Genomic DNA, 17,662 nt, shown 5'->3' with positions numbered 1-17,662 from the left:
CCAGCATTTGCTCGCCAAGAAAAAGCACAAGGAGCCGCAGCCCATCCTGCTCGAAAGCGAAGAAGACGAGGACGAAGACGAGGAGATGGACTATAGCACTCTGGAGTCTGCCGGGCCCTCGAGGCGAAGTAGCTCCTCTCAGTCGCGGATCGGTACCAAGCCTGCAGCTCGAAACAGCCACCGCGATAAGCCCAGCCACCGCAGCAGCCAGACAGGCTCCGGAAAGCCCCGCAAGCGAGATAAAGGGCCGAGCGCATCTGCTCCCAGCGCCCCTCCGGCCTCAAACCCAACTCCACAGTATCGCATTCTGCAGCGCGGCGAAGTGATCTGACCGCGCATTCTCAATGGAGAGCACCATCCAGCCTCCCCCAACACAGATCGCACACAAACAACCCAAAGCGAGGGGAAGACGGCCGTCTGAACAACAGCGACCAGAAACGAAATGAAAAGGTAGTGGGGGGATATCCTGTTATTGAGGCGTTGCCTCTTTGTATCCTGAATACACACACATTGGTCACTTATAGTCAATCCAATTAAAAACGGGACGCCCGTGTTTTTGACCATTCATCGAATACTTTGTTACCCAATGCTATCGCGTGCTGGCCATGACCATTCGCCAGTGTGTCCAAGAGCACCATTCACCGCTGGCACTCCGAGGCCAGGGTGCAGGTCAATTGTGGAGACCGGAGAGCGACCGGTGGTGTTCACTCGGAGGCTGCCAAAGTGATCTGTTTTATTTCTTGTGGCTTTGCTTGACGCGAGCACAACACATACTACATGTTCATGGAAACGGCCGTGTTGTCCCGTTTTTTTTTTTTTTTCTGAATAAAGTGTAAAGTGTATCAGCCATGGCGATGCGGATATCGGTGGTGATGGGTGGGTGTGGCGGATGAGTGTGGCGGACGGCGGGCGAAGGCTCAAGTATGCAGGGTCCGTCAGCAGAGTGGCTCCAGCACTTGGTTCTTCAACGGCGTTGCCGCCATCGCGGTCATTCGCCATCATCGCCATCGGTTGTATCGCTGTTTTTATTCTATATTGCTCCCAGCATTCCGCAAAACATGGACAAGATAATCACGATAACCCCCGCGAAATGAAATCAAAAGTCAACAGAATGGAGACCACCAGCAGCGTGAGCAATTCAGGAGGCAGAGACGAAGCGAAACGAAATGAAACGAAACGGAGTGAGACGAAACGGAATGTGCAAAGAATATCCGCGGCGGCATGAGAAAGATGGGCAGATCGACAAGAGAGAGTGTCATTTTGGGCATGTACCGGGAACGGCAAAGAAAAGCATGCAGTCACCGGACAGACAGGCGGCTAACTCGGGGGGTAGATTTGCTGTGGCGGTTCGAGCTCGCATATTCAAAGTGGAGATGCATCCGATCGATTGCGCATCTTGTGTTGCCAATCGTCGCTGAAGTGCCTTCGCCCCCACCCCAACAATATCAAGAGCGGGATGCTCTCGCCAGCAGACGGCCCGGATGGTCACAGTAGAAACAGACCCTCTGCAACTTCTGGACCAGAGCACATCGCCACGGCTCACAAGGCACCGGACTTCTGGACGGCTTCGTTGATGTTTGCAATGCTGCTCCGTCGACGATGGCCATTCTCCTCGCCGGACCCGGACGCCTTTTTCGTGCTGTTCTTGGGTCGGAGATCGGGATCGGAGATCTTGAGACTGGTTTTTCTCGAACCTGCGATGGGCACAGCCATCTCGTAGGTTTCGGATTCCTCCTTCAGAACAGGGGCTTGTGTCGGCTGTACTATTTGGCTGATGGGTCGCGTCTGGATGGTGCTCGAGCGGCGCCGCTCGATGGTCAGATTCGGAGCAGCGACCCTCGGGGCGATCAGACCCTGTGAGACATACGACCAGAACAGCTCTTGATAGATCTCTGTCTTGGTGAACTTTGGGGTCGAGTCGGTCGACATGAGACGGAACAGGTGGGTCTGGATGCCGTCGAACATGGTGGCCGAGAATCCGTCGGTAGTCGCGGGAAAGTCGCTTGGGGTGTGTGGGGCCAGAATCACCTCCATCGGGTCGACGGGCGTGGGCTGCTTCAGCGTGTTGATGTCGATGAGCTTGAGCGAGTCACCGAGGCTCTCGATGATGGCACAGATCTGTCGGCGCAGGTTGGATCCGATGTTGACCTCAAAGGGCGAATCGCGGGCAATGTACTTCTGGTAGAGGGCAAGGGCGTGAGGTATGAGGTAAACGTGGCTGATTTCCTTGAGCTTGTGGTGGTTCAGGATGATATCTTGGGGCTTGACGGGCACTGATGGATCGGCTCCAGCCAGGGGTGCACCATACATCTTTCTGAATCGGTCAGCATCCACCCAGAACAAAAAGTTCTCCTCGCAAAAGGTCGAACACAGGAACTTTTGGAAGGCATCGGCAAGATCCTGGTTCTCGATGATGGTGGTGAGCCGATTGGAATTGGATTCCTTGGCAAACTGCTCGGCCAGCGGACCGGTCTTGGCCTTCTGTGCAGTCGGCGAGAGGACAGTACTGACTCGGGACGATTCAGCCCGGCCACCGGCAGCAGTAGACGGCTTGGCCTCGGATGAGGTGTGGGCCCGGTGTCGGGTCGTGGAAGCGTTGTTATTTGCAATTGATGGTCGGACGCCGGATTCCTCGGTGGGTGGTCCGGCCATCATTTCATCAAAGTCGGCTCCGAGGCCAGAGACTCGCTTGACGCTTGGCTTATGGCTGACGGCCGTCGAGACTCGAGTCGAGGCAGCCACGACGGAGGAAGCCGTTGAATCTCGAGTCGAGTCGCCGTCGAGCATCTCTTGGGACTTGCGCAGGATGCGCTCAAACTTTTCGAGGTTGTCCTTGGAAATGAGACTGGTGCCAGGAGGAGGCTCGTCGGCGCCTCGGGCCAATCCTCTCTTGCGGAGCCCTTGCTTATCCATCTGCCGCATGGCCTCCTCGACAAAGGAAACCGGCCATCCGGCGAGCCCCATGGCAACAGGAGTAAACTGATAGAGGGCATGCTTTGAATCCACAAGGGTCTTCTCGCCCGAGTCCCCGGCCGACTGAATCCAGCCCAGCGACAGATAGTGCGAGCCAATGACGATTCCCTCGGCGCGAGTGAGGATGGAAGTGGAATCCAAGAACCACGTCACGGCCTGGTGGCCACTGAAGGACATGGGGATCTTTTCTCGCAGATGGGAGCGGTTCTTGAGCTGGATGGCGCTGGCGACGCCGTCTATGTCGCCGAGATTGACCGAGCTCGGAGTCTTACTGGGGCTCTCACCGGGGTAGATGGGTCCGGTGCGCTCGCTCTTCTCGGTGATGTTGGGCTCTTTGCCGCAGAAGCGCTTGAAGAGCACCTCGGCCATGTTGAAGCCCAGGCTAATTTTGCCGCTCGCCGTCCGGTCGATGTAGGCCAGCTTAGACTGGATGGTAAAGCCGTGCAGGTGCGACGACTCGAGAGATTCATGGGTGAGCTTCCCCATTTTGACGTCCTTGAGGATTTCCTCGCCCTTGTACGAGACGGCGTAGATGTATTTCGAGCGAAAGGTGTCCTCGAAGGGCTTTTCGACATTGATGAGCAGACGGGCTTCCAAATACGCATCCATGCGTTCAACAGCGGCATCCTTGCTCTTGAGGCCAAGAGCTGGCAGCGAAAGTATGGTGCTGATGGCGTCCTCGCCCGTAAAGGTGTTTGTGAAAGCCTTGAAGAGAGTTTTGTTGGTGTTGATGGGCAGAGCTGCGACAAGCACAGCCAAGTCCAACAGGAACTTCTCCGTGTCCTTTTTCTGGTACACATGGAAGGGATATGGAGCCAGAACAATGACCATACACGGCGAAGGAGATGTGGTGTGCGCAAGACACCGTGGCCCGAGTGACCCAGCAATAGACCGACGGCGAATGGCGCGTGAGAAAGCACCACCAACGTGCAGATGAATATGCGCGTGTGAGAAAAGGCGGTGAATGATGAGCACACGAGCGGTTGATGTGTTGAGAGTATATGAGGGTTGTCGATGTTATATCCCAAGGCCACGTTGGGTCGATGGCATCAGGCGGAAGAGCAAGTGGGCAGAGGGATGGTGAATGAGTTGATGTGGCGTTAGTCGAGCGGGCAGGATATAGAAGTTGCGTGTGGGCAACGGCGTCGCTCGAATGAATGCGTGGGAAACCGCGACGGCCCTACCTTGGTCGCCATATCGCTGGGGATGAGAGGTGGTTAGAGGAAGGGGATGCGTTCAACCAAGCCAACAAGCTATCGACCTCCGTTCGGTATTTCTTGAGAGACTATCAGCCCAGAGTGCGCGCGCTACACCGGATTGATGGAAAGCGAGTGGCTCTCGAGCGGGGTTTGGCCGAGGCACAAGAGGAATCAAGCAACCGATTGCTAAGGAGCACCTTGCTTCCTTGGGCCGAGTGTAGGCGAGTGCGAGTCAACGCAGAATCGAGAGAAAGAGGCTGCGCTTGCTGGTCTCACGTCTGAACGGCAATGGCAGCAAGGTCATTCAGCTGTCCATTGTTTGTCAACTTTGACGAATCAGGACACTGGCTCGGTCTGGATGATTGGGAGATGGATCGATGGCGGCACAGGCCGGTTCCAAAGGACGCGGCCGTTGAGGAGAGACCGAGGATTGTCCGGAGGTCGCAGGCAACAGGCATCCCAGGTGCAAGACCAAGCGCGGATACACAATCGACGAGTCGAGCACCGCACGTGAGACATCCGCTACTTTCTCGAAAGCACGATGCAGCGAGTGTGCTTGCGGCTGGAGCATTGTCACGGAGCGGCTTTGGGGGAAACTATTGTTCAAGCCGGAGCGAAGGGCGGCAGGATGGGACAGACTGATCTTGCGACCTGTGCCAGTGCAACACAACGGCGAGACTGGGCGGTCGACTCGACTCGACCCCTGTGCGAGCGCCAGGCATGCGTTCCTGTGGCACCATCTGTTCCGAGCATGTGGAACCCCCTCCACCCCTGGCAGCCAGGAGAAAGGGAGGGCGGTTCGAATGGCTTGGTTGCACGAGGAACGGGCGTGGCTGAGCAGGACAACAGCCGTGTGACAACAGCCGTGTGACAGCAGCCGTGTGACAGCACCCGAGCAGCAGCCACAGACAAGCCAGGCGCGTGCTCTGCCCTGCCATTGCACAGCACGTCTGTGTTTTCTGCAGCCGCTGTGCCCGACACGCCCGTGCCTGTCCCACCCTCGCCGACATTGCCGCCACAGCCACAGTGAGCACACCGCCTCCGCACGGTCGCGGACCTGCCTTTTTCGGGCGCGGTACTGGGCGGTGCGACGCAGCGTGCGCGTCTATTGTCGACCATTGTCTCTGTGGCCGCTGCCTGTGCGACGCTTCCAAAGGGGGGCAACGCTGAACCCTTTTAGCCCATGGCACAAGGCCTCGTATTTGGATGGTCATCCTCTTGCTCTGGCCACCCTCTTGCTCTGGCCACCCTCTTCCTCTGGCATCCCGCTCCAGACCCGCTGCTCGTCGATTCCTCTGCTTGCCCATCGCCCGTTCGTCCATCCTCCCCCTGCTCCCGCCTGCCACACATGTCGCTGCCGCGGCCGATTACGTTCCTGACCAAGAGACTCGTGGTGCTGGTCTTGATTTCGTTCATCTTGGCCACCATCATCATCACTCTGATGGGTCCAGAGCCCAGGTAAACACCAGCTGCTTCTGCTGATGCTCGACGGCAGTCACCGATCCGCCGTGCATTGCCCCCCCCCATTCCTCTGCACCTGTACTATTGCTGATCGCTAGTCGCTAGTCGCTTGTCGCTCGGCAGCTGCTCCTTGGCTGACTGTCTGCTTCTTCTCCATCTCAGCAGGCTCTTGCTGGACAAACCCCCGTCGGCCAAACCAGAGACCGTCTTCGCCAACGACCCAAGCTATCTGTCGCCTTCCAAGAACTTCTCAAACCCCGCCGTTGATCGCCTGCTGGATCTGTTCGAGTTCAGCGACGAGGTCCCCTTGAAAGAGAGCGATATCTATGGCCTGTCCAAGCGTTGCAGGCTCTTCCGCGATCTCTCCAACGTCATTTACGATGCTCGCGGTAACCTGCATCCCGATGCGGTCTTCCGTGCCGGTGGAAAGGAAAAAGTGAAGAAGGTGGAGGAGGCTCTGGGCAAGATGGAGGCCTTCCTGTTCCCCTTCTTCCAGAAGGACAATCCCATCCAGTCCCTCAATAGCCTGCTCAAGAGCTACAACAACGAGCGCGGCATCGTCCTCTCAACCGGAAACTTCCATTACCGCTACGCCCTCCATCTGATCCAAACCATCCGCTTGGTTTTCAACAGCCACCTGCCTATCGAGATCTTCTACTACGGCGACAAAGATCTCAGTGCCGACAAGATCAAGGAGCTGGAAAAGGTGTCCCGTGTTCGCGTCATCGATCTTTCCAAGCTGGTCAACTCCGTTGGCATTGGCGGCTGGTCCATGAAGTCTTTCATGATTCTGTTCTCGTCCTTCAGCGAGGTGATCTTTATGGACGCCGATGCCCTGTTCCTGCAAGACCCGGAGGTGGTGTTCCGACAGAAGGGATATATTGAAACCGGCACCCTGCTCTTCCGTGACCGCACCATGAAGATGGACGCCGAATCGGGCAAGCACGCCAACTACGTCCGCAGCATCATCCGGGAGCCATCGGAGTATGCCCTCCAGGGCCGCATCTTCCGCAAGCTGAGTGTGCACGAGGGCGAGTCTGGTGTCCTGGTCTTTGACAAGGCCCGCACCTTCCATGTCCTGCTCCTGCTCTGCAAGATGAACACGGACTACTTCAAGAAGGAGTTCTATGACGTCTTTTACGGTAAGCCAAGCACCCAGCGACCTCATATGCATCTCAGCATTCCGGAGCTGTCGATCGTGACCGTGGGCGTACTGTGGACACCTCGATGTCGACTCTACCCCTTGCTGCAGCACTGATGCTCTTGGTCGAGTGGTTCGCTGATATCCTGCCATCCATATCTTCTCAGGCGATAAGGAGACTTTCTGGGTGGCCTTTGAGGCCATGCGCGTTCCCTATTTCTTGAACAAGGCTGCCGGCGGCGCCGTCGGTTACCGAAACCCAGAAAACGGCCATATCTGCGGCGGGCTCTATCACCCTGACGAAAACATGAAACCGCTCTGGTTCAACGGCGGCATTGTGCCCAACAAGCACTATGATGGCGATGCGCCCATGCAGCTTACCCACTGGGCGACCGACACCACCTGGGGAAACGTTATCTGGGACTGGGAGACGTCCACGTCTCCGTTCTGTATGATGCCCGTCGACCCGGAAAAAGAGATTGGAACGATCGACGGACCTTTCGCCGCGACAGCTAGCGGCCTGGTCAAGGTCTGGAACGAAAACGTCAAACCCCGAATCGCCTAATTCTCTCAAGCCGCAGCACGCCTCCTTCTGACAATCTCCCAGCACCTGCAGTCTCGTGATACGGATGCAGAGGGCTCGAAACGTCATCTCCGAGTCACGAAACCGCAGCGCTGGGCCCGATGGACGAGCATGATCGACATCTTCAGAACATGTACGGCACTGCAGCAGGCTCCCTGTGATCATACCGGCGGGTGCTGGCGGTCTGAGCCGCGGACTATTGCCCGCACAATACACTTTATACTCGGAAGAAAACGCAGTGCAGCGATGGGAGGTTGTGTATTCAGGACCCACTGCGCGGCCCCTCAAGGCGATCGACTGCCATCGAGATTAACGATTGCACTCAAGACCAGTGGGCCATGCTGCTGGTCGGCCGGATCAGGGTTTCTTCTCCACCTTGTAGAACTTGGACCATTCTTTGTATCCTCCCTTGAGGATGTAGAGGCTCACAAAGCTTTCGTCCTCCTCGGCCGAATGGATGCCATCGAAGGCCTGCTGGTACTCATCCGAGTCAGGATCGAGCAGCTCAAGTTCGGGCGGTCCCTCACGCTCCGGATAGAGGCTTTGGAATGCTCTCAGGAACTTTGTGGTCATGGACGGGCCGCGAATCAGCGAGAGCTGGCAGTGGAAGATCAAATGCCGGGGAAGATGCTCAAGCTGCACCGAGTCCGACTCGTTCTTGCGATCCTGCCGCAGCAGCAGCTTGGCGACAGTCTTGTCTTGCAGGACCTGAGAGTCCTCGAGGGGCAGGATTTGCGACGATGGCAGGTTGATGGCCCCAGGGATGTGTCCTTTGGCATAATAATCGGTCTCTCGAACGTCGACGACGAGATAGTCGAGGCTAGAGCGGGTTGCCGAGCGGGAGCCAGAATCGGTGATTCCAGAGAATTCGATTGGGTCGCCCAACCAAGCCAGCAAGTTAGCAAGTTAGCAAGTTGGCAACCAAGCCAGCAGGAAACAGGGAACGGAGCTGCTTGGAAGGGTCTGGCCAGGTGCGGACGGCTGGGGACGGAGGACCTGCATACCAAGAATCCGTCGCTCTGGCACCAGAACCTACCCGGGCCGCTGAGCAGGGTCGCTCACCCAGTCGTTGAGCTCCTCCGGAGAGACAAAGCCAAAGTTCTTTGGGGCCTCGGCCAGCGGATGGTAGAAGCGGCGGCCGAGCCAAGCTCGACGAGATGCCGGCAGCAAATATGCTCCATATTCAACCCTAACGTGCGATCGTGCAATGAGACTCCGGAGAGCAGGAACCGAGCGGAGAGTGTTCATTGCAGCTCGAAAAGCGCTTGACGGACACACTGGGATGGCGGGCCGAGGCTTGATGCTGGGCGACGTCCGGATGCAACGATCGGATTGATTCTGAACCGATGCGCAGCCGATCATCCCAATGCAAGCCGAATCATGAATGCCTCGGTTCATCCGCAAGACATCCCAAGCGGCCGAGTCAGATCTGATGTCACTGCCCGAGCCTCTCTGACGTCGACTGCGATCCGCGCCGGCCCCTGATTGTTCCGCAAGGTGCTGACGACGCAAGACGCTGGCGGGCTGGTCCGGTCTTCGAGCAAGCGATCCCGGCTGGCCAAACCGAGGGGACCTTCACCACTGTCTACTCCTGGGCTTTGGGCGATTGCTCAGCTTCAGAGACGCACACGAACGTATAATCTGATCCCGCTCAGAAGCCAGGGGCCAATACGGAGATAGCTCGACTTCTGACTTGTACCAGCATATTTGACGTCCTGCAAGCCCCGGTGACTTGTATTCCCCTCGCACATTCACCTGCATCAATCTCTCGACACCATGCCCTTCTGGCAACGGTAAGTTCCTGGCAGTATCTAATCGGAACCATTTCTTGCACATATTGTCGTGAAATGTGCCCATGGTCAAGCCGAAAGCACAATCCGAGAGCCTCTTTGCGGCCCGGTAATCCTAATCAGTGCGCTATCCTGTCCCTACTATCTTGTCCCTACTATCTTGTCCCTACTATCTTGTCCCTACTATCTTGTCCCTACTACCCTGTCCCATGCCATCTTGTCTTACCATCGGCAGACACAGGGGCTTCATGCAGATGCATGACGCCGAGGCATCGCCGGTTCACTCGCCCTCGGAAGCCTCGCCCACGATCGTTTCGCTCAAGAGTTCCGTTGCGTCGTTGCTCAAAAAGCCATGGCAGGAGCCGCACCGCACCGACCTCCGGCGTCTGGCCAAGGTCACCCTGGCCTACATCGTTGCCATGTCCGCAATCATGTTCACGCCGCTCGGCAAGATCCTCGGCACCTGTTCCTGCTTTGTTATCACGGCCATTGTGTTTGTCGCCCCAACCCGGTCGGTCGGAGCCATGCTCAAGTCGTCGCTGCACTCACTTGCGGCCATCGCTATCGGGCTCGTTATCTCGGTCTCGTTTTTGTACTCGTCCTATCTACTGTCGACCCTCGACAGCTCGGAGAAGTGGGTTGCCAAGTTCATGACAATTGGGGGACTCTTTGTTGTTGTCTATCTCATCGCATTTGTCAACATTCGCTATTCGAGCCCGAATGTGAGCACAGGCAAGTGCCCCCCCCCAGCCAGCCATGCTACCTTTGGCAACGATCCAGGACCGTCTGTGGATAGCCAGCGATTTACCACTGACTGGGTTTTCCGGCAAACAGGATGCCTGTTTGCCTACAACCTGACGTTCCTTACAAGCACACAGATCGCCAATGCCGCCGTCACAATCGATCTCTTACTCCGGACAACACAGACGACGGCGATGGCGCTCCTTACTGGCCTGGGCATCAGCCTCGTGTGCTGTTGCCTGGTCTGGCCTGAATCTGCGTCGTCCCAGGCAGAGTAAGCGCGAACAAAAGGATGAGATGGAGTTGCTTGAAGTACTGGAGTATATCCGCGAGCATCGGCTGTACCATCAGCGAATGCTGATAGCCAATCATCCGACTTGCTCCCTCAGAGACCACATCCGGAAGATCCTAAACAACTTCAAGAAAGTTATTATCACGGTCAAGAATCGACCTTCTCTGATATTTCGATCGCCTCAAGCCGAGGACACAGTGGTCACCAATCCCGAGGAGCTCAAGTCGCTGTCGCAGATGACGGCGCTCCAGCAAAGCCACGAGAAAACACTGCTGAGCCTTGAGACGACTCGAGTCGAGGTTCTGTTTGAACCCTTCTCGAAAATATTCATGCATCTGAGGATCTTCAACGCCATCTTCAACCGCTTTGAGCACCTCACTCAGGTACAGAGCATCCACTTCGGGCAGTGCTGAAGTGTGACACAGGACCATCCCGCCTCCAGACTGTGCGCTTGCTGACGCCGTCTCGCTTCCCAGCACGTGGGTAGTTTGATATCGAGCTTTCGTTCGATCGAATCGAACCATGAGTGCGGTGAGGTTATCTACACCCAGTTTCGTGAATCTCTGTCCGAGTCTCTCGAGAAGGTGATGCAACGTTGCATGGACGCGCTCGACCTCGTTTCCTTCCAGCTGCTCGGGCGAAAGGATGCCGACAGCTCCATCACTCGCTCCTCCAATGACCAAATTGAAGACGTCCTCGTCAGCCTCCAAAAGGCCATCAAAGATTTCGAAGAGAGACAGGAGCACGAACTCGAGGTGCTCTTTCGCATCCACAAGGAGAAGATGATGCCAATCTACTTTTTCTCCTCAAAGCTGGTCGAGTTTTCCAACGAGATCCTGGAGCTGGCTCTGGCGGCCTCAAATGCACACCAAGCCATCCAAGCGAGAAAGAGCCATGGGTCCTTGCTGTGGTGCTTCCAGAACTTCAGCCTCTCCTCCATTCTTAGGATTCGCAAAGATCGGTGAGGCTGGTCTTGCAAGTGCGGCATGCGTATCCGTAAGACAGAATGGGGTCGCCGAGCTGTTTCAGCTGACACCAGTTTCAATGCTTCCAGAAAAGCTGCTCGTCACCGTGAGCGGCAGCTCAATATCGAGTTCGCCAATGCATCAAGAGCACCAGCACGCCTGCGCTACTTCAAGTATATCAAGCAGTACTTCAAAGGCTTTGACAAATTCCATGTCAAGTATGCCCTCAAGACAGCCATCACTATCTCGCTGCTGGCTCTGCCGTCGTTTCTGGAGCGATACCAGCTTGCCTACTATGAGTATCGGCTGTACTGGATGCTTACGACCGTGACGATCGTGATCTCGCCTTCGGTCGGCGCCTCTAATATCGCCGGACTCAATTCCATCTTGGGCTCCATTCTCGGAGCGGCCCTGGCTGCGGGCGTCTGGATGATCTGCAGCGCCAATCTAGTGCAGCTGTGCTTGGTCTCGGTTGCGCTGGTGGTTCTGCCACTCTACTACAACATTCGGAACAGCAAGTACTCCAAGATCGGATCGGTAAGTGTCAAACCTGTTGGCATTGAAGTGTGTTTTATAAGCTTTTCCAGCTCATATAGCGCCATACCGAGTATTGCGCAAGAGCCGATTCGTTACCGAGCCATATTTCTCGCGACCGCCCACCATCATTGCATTTTGCATCCAGCGGTACAGCTGCGAGGGATGCACACTCTGAGCCCCATCCATTTCCGCAGATCTCCCTGATGACCTACAATGTGGTATTGCTACAAGCGCTCGGCGCCACTCAGAACGTCGTCATCAGCGATGACTTTTCCATCAAGAACATTGCCTATCTGCGCGGCCTCTCCAATCTCATTGGCGTGGCGGTCGGCCTGTCTGTGTCGTGGTTTATTTGGCCCTACAAAGCCAAGACACAGATTCGCATCATCCTTTCAGAGGCCCTCTCGAGCATGAGCATCTTGTACATCAAGAACTGCGAAATCTTTGGGACCCCGAGCGGCGAGCCCGGCTATGTTGATGTCGAGGTCTTTCGCCAGGTGGAAGTGTCGGTGCGCATGAAGCTCACCGAGTTTCGAAAGCTTGCGGTCATGACAAAGCACGAGAGCCCCATCAAGGATGATCGCAACATGGAGCTCTACAACCGCATTGCCGATGGATGCGAGCGCATCCTGAACAAGTTCGCGGCGATGCGCCTCAGGCCCAGCGATGCCTATCTGAGCCAAGTAGCGACCGACCTCGTGCGGCCGATCCAGACACATCGCCAGGAGTTCATTGGCCAGATCCTGTTGATCTTCCATGTGCTCTCCGGGTCGATGAGACTCAAGAATCCAATGCCGCCCAGGCTGCCACAGATCGAGACCACACGCGATAATGTCTTGGGAGCCATCCGGAAGCTCCCGATGATCGTGGCCCTCGAGAAGGGCGAGACACAGACCATCCAAAAGATCCACTGCTACTACTACTACGCTTACATTCTGGAAATGGCCTTGGTGGTGAAGTAAGTCATCAGCACAATGTCGATTGCGGTTGGGGAACGTCGACCATCCATACAATCTCGCATAGCGTTGCATTTGTCATGGGCTGTGTTGGCAATTGCTTGTCGCCAGCACGACCGTACTCACTGTGATGAATGTGCAGCGAGGTGTCGGCTATCTGGGACTCGATGAAAACCCTCTTTGGTGAGATCAATGTAAGTACAGCCAAGCGACTTGGGCAAGATCATGTTGCAGCTCACGATTAGCGACCACCACTCTATTGTTCTTGCTTACGATGCCTATAATGGGACTGACTGCGTATGTGTGTGTGCTATCGAGATTTCTATATTCTAACGCTGATGTTGCCATATGGCTATTGAAACTGGCTCAACAGTACTGGCGCAAGACTAAATAGATGGAGATACTCGGAACAAACACCGTGGCATCCCCGGTTTAGAGATGTGCGATTCAATATTCTGCAGCCAGTGGAGCGCTCGTATAGAGTCAGAGCATTGCTGAATTGTGAAACCTTGCAAGGCAAGACAATTCGACGAACGAGATTGACTGGCTCTATCCAAGATTGGCATTCGGCTTTGCTGGGTTGAAGCCCCAGCCCGCTTGTTCATGTTGGTGAAAGATGAAATGGGCTTGCCAATACGACAGTTTCATAACTTTGCTGAGCAGTCGCGTGTGGTTGTATGGTAGTTTTATTCTCCTCGAGGTATCATATCTGAAAATTATGGACGGCAAACATGCCCGTTTGACCAAGTCGACGCTATTGAGAGAAGGGAGAATCGAGTATGGCTGGAGTGAAGCTGGTGCTTCTCTGGAAAGGATTCACTCGCTGATGCTCACTCGGAGGACGGCGCGTTCCAGTACTGAACATGAAGGTCATATTTTATGAGCGCGCATGCTTGCAGAACACACAAGGACGCCTTCTGAGCTGCACATTAGCCATGGGCCAAGTCAAGAGCATCCCCTCCCATCACACTCAATCGCCAGATGAAAACGTTGAGCGATGCCGAGACTTACATCGATCTCTCCAAACAAATGCTTGGTCAGGTCCCACAGCAGCTGAAGCTCGCTGGCAATAGTCACAGAGGCAACGCAAGTCAGCCTGGCAGTAGCACAACTGTTGCTGGGAAGTGATGCATCGACATGGCGTGTGGCTTGCATTACGCCTTTGCGTGTCACGGACAAGCATGTGGGAATCCAGCTGGGATTGTTCACCAAACGGTGCCATGTACTCACTTGATGATGCTTGTAAGCTCCCGCACGTAGGCATAGTAATAGTAAAAGTGGCTGTTTCGGGTTTCTCGGGCTCGGTCCAGACTGCCGAACGACCGCGTCTTGCGCATGATCTCGAGGATCTGCTCACGGCAGTCTCGGATGTGTGGCATGCGAGGCGGTAGAGGCACCTTCAGAATCATCGCTCCTGAGAGCACATGAAAGCACAGCAGAAGCTGCCCGATCATCTCCTGCCTGGTATCCCCCAACGGCGCCACGGCATCGCGCCTGAGAGACTTGAGATGGTCCTCATCGATCTCGAGCCGCATGGCCGTGAACTTATTGAGGATACGATCGCATGAGGCTGCAATGCTTCTGTATATCTCGGTGGGGAAAGGTTGCAGATACTGTTTCTCCAGGTCCGCGTCGGTAAGCAGCTTCTCGGCGAGCGTGAGCTTGAACCGCACCATGATCCCAACGTCATGGAAATCCCGGGCAAGTTGGACCGGTGTGCGTGCGCTATCCATGAGCTCGCTTGGTGATCCAAAGAGGATGCAGTTCTGGATAAAGATGATGTTGACGTTGAAGATGGCGTCCGAGAGCACGTTGCGGATCTGAGTCTGTGCTTTGTAGGGCCAGAATCCCCATGAGACTGCAAGACCGACGACCACACCGATTGCCACGCAGACACCCCGGAGATAGGCGATGCTATAGATGGAAAAGTCGGTGCTGCCGCTGTTGCTGTCTGCCGACACATAGACTTGAAAAAACACGATGCTGAAGGTCATCATGGCCATCTGTAACAGGAGCGATGAAAGAAAAGGCTGGTACCGCTCGTTCCTCTTGTGAGGCAGAGCCAGCGACCGCTTACAAGCACGGTGGTGGACACCCTCGTATGATTTCAAAGGACCCTACACTTACCGAACCTATTCGCTGGTAGGAGGTATTCAAGTACAAGTGATACGGGAAAGTCACCAGGAATGGGGTCAAACAGCAAATAGTAATGGGATTCGCATCGGTCAGATTCCAAAGCGCAATTGCCCCGAGCGCTCCCATCGCTGTCCCGACGATCGAGTTGAAGCTGGCGATACTCGAGGCGGCGACGGAGGGAGTCAGCACCACCATGGTTGCCGTGAGGACCCAGTAGAGTTTGTAGTCATAGTACTGGGCTGTGAAGACATCCATGAACGATGGAGAGGCGAGCACCGTGATTGTGAGTGCGGTTTTGAGCGCAAATTTTAGATCGAATACATTGAATGCCTTGAACAAGCGTCGGATTCGGGTCAGATTCAGCAGCACCCAGGAAGGTTGGCGAGCATGGGCAATGTGGACGGACAGTCGTCGGGACACTGCCGACTGTTTCTTGGAACTGGGATGTATAAATGCCTGTCGAGCACTGAGATTCAAGTCCGAAGGGTCAGTATGTCCATGTCGAGCCATCAAAATGGAAGTGTTGCCCATACATGTGCACTGCATCCTTGAACATTCGGTGCGCCGGTATCCTCCTCCACCCCTCCACGTCTGCTCTGCCTGGTATTACCTCTGGGAGGCTATTGCCGCAGCGCTCTCTAATAGACGGTAGATGTAGTGGCCAAATCCTTGGCTGCGGAGCTTGACGACACTCAAGCGAGCTTCCATAACGGCATTTGAGAGACCCAGTACTTCGTGCGCAAACTCGACCATCTTCGAAGACAAGAGGTAGATCGAGAAGGCGTCTTCGCCGTGCTTTTCAAAGAGCTCAACAATGGCGCTCTTCTGTTCCTTATCAAAGGATTTGAGTATTTCTTCAAGATTATTCGCGCTGTCGGTCCCGTGGGCATTATCGGGGCAGCCGCTGTTGCCGGTGCCATGCAGCAGTTCCAAACGGAGCTCTTCGATGGTGTTGCTGCAGCACTCGAGAAGCCCCTCGATGTGACAGTTCTGGAGCGCCTGGTAGTCCTGCAAGACTTTGTGGCTTCCCACCTCATCCTCCATGTCTCGAAGGTTGGACATCAGGCTTCCCATATGCTTCAGCGCCAAGCGACCAATTATGATCAGCGCTCTGACTCAATAGATATCTCAGTACCGCCAGCGAATCCAATCGCTGAAGCACAGATCCCGCCATGGCCAGGCCGCAGTGTTGCTCCCGTCGTACCTGTATGATCTGCTCCAGTCTTTGAAACACATTGCGGTAGCAGCCCCAGCTCAGAAAAATCTTCGAGAACGGTTCAAAGTACACCTCGACCTTTTTCGACTCGAGCTTGAGCAGCGTGCGCTGATTGAGCCGAACCAGGTCGCCCAGCGCCACCAGATGGATCTCGCCGCCAGACCTCCTCAGCTGGCTGTACTTTTTCCGGCAGAGATCGGAGAACTCTTTGGTGCTCAAGATCAGACTGTCGAGAAGCTTCCTGTGATCGTTCAGGGCGGGCATGGTTATGTCTGTGTGGAGCACTTGTACTGAAACCTTATGGCCGCGACGGGGATATGCACCATAGGTTTTGCTTGGGCTGCGCTGCTCCACTTACTCTGCCTCACTGGTAGCTGTTACCGGCCACAGGACAAAGGATGATAGGACGCAGATCGATATGCCGATTGCCAGAGATCCTGCTACGCGCTGGATGGTCAGACTCAGGACCGCGCGACGGCTTGCGTTTGTGACTTGGGTGCAGGTGATGAAGGTCAGGAGATATGCAAAGCGACACCCTGAATCCAGAGAAAGGACCGGCAGCCAATCGATAAGCGACAAGATATCGTATGGCTAGCACTTGCACAGTCACGCCAATAGTCTACAGGCACAGCGGAAGGGACGTTGCCGCTACAGCACACCCGGGAACTCGCTCAAGTTACTCGCACGCATCCATCCATACCTGTCCATATCGAGAGCACGCCTTGGGCCTTGGCGATGATCAGTGCAACGAAAAAGATGACGACGAACAAGTAGAGCAGGCCAATGCATTTCGATATCCACGTCAATTCCAGGCCCCATTGATAAAAGTACTCCGACAGCACCAGGAACGACGACGAGATGAAGGTTCCAAAGGCCAGGCCAAGGAATCCATGGTAGGTGGCCCGAACCATTGCCCCAAGGGGCCGTGCGGGGTGGACAAAGGTAATGGTGTAGGGCAGAAAGCAGAAGGATGTGCTCATATCCAAGCCGAAAGGGTTGAAGACCACGAAAGCTGTGGCGACCGTGTAAGTGATGACGCATTTGAGGACCCTCATATCGAGCCAAAACCAAGCCGACAGCGACCCGGCAAGCTTCATGGCTCGGTCGTGCAGGTCCGTCCATGCCGTTTTCGAGGGCACTGCAGTCTGTGCAAGTGTGTCGGTTGATGTAGGTTTGATGTCGCTGGACGAGGTGTCTGCGGGCGTGTCATGCTTCGAGGACACCTCGGGGGATTCCAAGTCCGGAATCTTGCGGAATCCTCCAAGTCTTCGTTGGCGAGCAGGGTTTGAATGCGGGGCGAGGCGATCCAGAAGCGACGGTGAGTTAGCAGACAAGTCCGGGCTCGAGACAAGCAAACAGACAGGCCTAAAAGTGCCCACCCAAGCACCGTATATAGTCCCAGGGTAGCAGTCAGCACCCGATGCTGGGATCTATGAAGCTTCAGCAGCCAGTGCCTCTGCCCTTACATTGCAGTCATGGTGTGCTTGAGCGAGAGGAGAGGACCGTCGATTTCGCCGCATTCTCACGCATCCATAGCAGCCACGATTCTCAATCCACTGTGGCTGTTATGTGACGCCGCCAGACATATCCATGGCGCCGACACTTTGAGACAGCCGGCCATTGTAGTCGCCGATCAGTATGGCCTAGCAAGGTGTGATGACATCACCATCAT

At 55.4% G+C, this 17,662-nt stretch overlaps 5 protein-coding genes across 5 annotated transcripts; 2 read left to right on the top strand and 3 right to left on the bottom strand.

Moving 5' to 3' along the window:
- Positions 1-1,516: 1,516 nt before the first annotated feature.
- BJ171DRAFT_611562 (uncharacterized protein) lies at positions 1,517-3,804 on the bottom strand (the record flags this gene model as incomplete). The annotated part of the gene is made up of 1 exon (XM_053115282.1): positions 1,517-3,804. The coding sequence occupies one exon, from the start codon at positions 3,802-3,804 to the stop codon at positions 1,540-1,542; it is 2,265 nt and encodes a 754-aa protein (XP_052968575.1). The 3' UTR covers positions 1,517-1,539.
- A 1,602-nt stretch (positions 3,805-5,406) lies between these two features.
- On the top strand, positions 5,407-7,591 carry BJ171DRAFT_457524 (mannosyltransferase putative-domain-containing protein). Its single transcript, XM_053108353.1, has 3 exons — positions 5,407-5,630; positions 5,796-6,775; positions 6,942-7,591. Exons 1-3 carry the CDS (start codon positions 5,521-5,523, stop codon positions 7,337-7,339), a joined length of 1,488 nt encoding a protein of 495 aa, XP_052968574.1. The 5' UTR covers positions 5,407-5,520; the 3' UTR covers positions 7,340-7,591.
- Positions 7,592-7,714: 123 nt separating this feature from the next.
- Positions 7,715-8,194, bottom strand: BJ171DRAFT_422121 (Rhodanese-like domain-containing protein; the record flags this gene model as incomplete). The annotated part of the gene is made up of 2 exons (XM_053107530.1): positions 7,715-7,993; positions 8,066-8,194. Coding segments are annotated over 2 exons (408 nt in total), but the record flags the coding sequence as incomplete, so codon positions are not given.
- Positions 8,195-8,944: 750 nt separating this feature from the next.
- Positions 8,945-13,110, top strand: BJ171DRAFT_31552 (uncharacterized protein). Its single transcript, XM_053107123.1, has 9 exons — positions 8,945-9,150; positions 9,383-9,879; positions 9,982-10,162; positions 10,278-10,563; positions 10,657-11,141; positions 11,235-11,682; positions 11,877-12,640; positions 12,781-12,832; positions 13,012-13,110. The coding sequence occupies exons 1-9, from the start codon at positions 9,134-9,136 to the stop codon at positions 13,030-13,032; spliced, it is 2,751 nt and encodes a 916-aa protein (XP_052968572.1). The 5' UTR covers positions 8,945-9,133; the 3' UTR covers positions 13,033-13,110.
- A 284-nt stretch (positions 13,111-13,394) lies between these two features.
- On the bottom strand, positions 13,395-17,626 carry BJ171DRAFT_611551 (uncharacterized protein). Its single transcript, XM_053115281.1, has 9 exons — positions 17,457-17,626; positions 16,691-17,256; positions 16,349-16,526; positions 15,979-16,231; positions 15,385-15,851; positions 14,766-15,240; positions 13,869-14,641; positions 13,650-13,701; positions 13,395-13,495 (listed from the first exon to the last, which is right to left on the bottom strand). Exons 1-9 carry the CDS (start codon positions 17,465-17,467, stop codon positions 13,469-13,471), a joined length of 2,802 nt encoding a protein of 933 aa, XP_052968571.1. The 5' UTR covers positions 17,468-17,626; the 3' UTR covers positions 13,395-13,468.
- Positions 17,627-17,662: the final 36 nt, after the last annotated feature.

The sequence above is a fragment of the Polychytrium aggregatum genome (genome assembly GCF_025602895.1).
Source record: "Polychytrium aggregatum strain JEL109 chromosome Unknown BJ171scaffold_11, whole genome shotgun sequence".
Classification (NCBI taxonomy): Eukaryota; Fungi; Chytridiomycota; class Chytridiomycetes; order Polychytriales; genus Polychytrium; species Polychytrium aggregatum.
The sequence above is the reverse complement of the archived record's forward strand: the minus strand, read 5'-3'. Positions and strand labels throughout refer to the sequence as shown.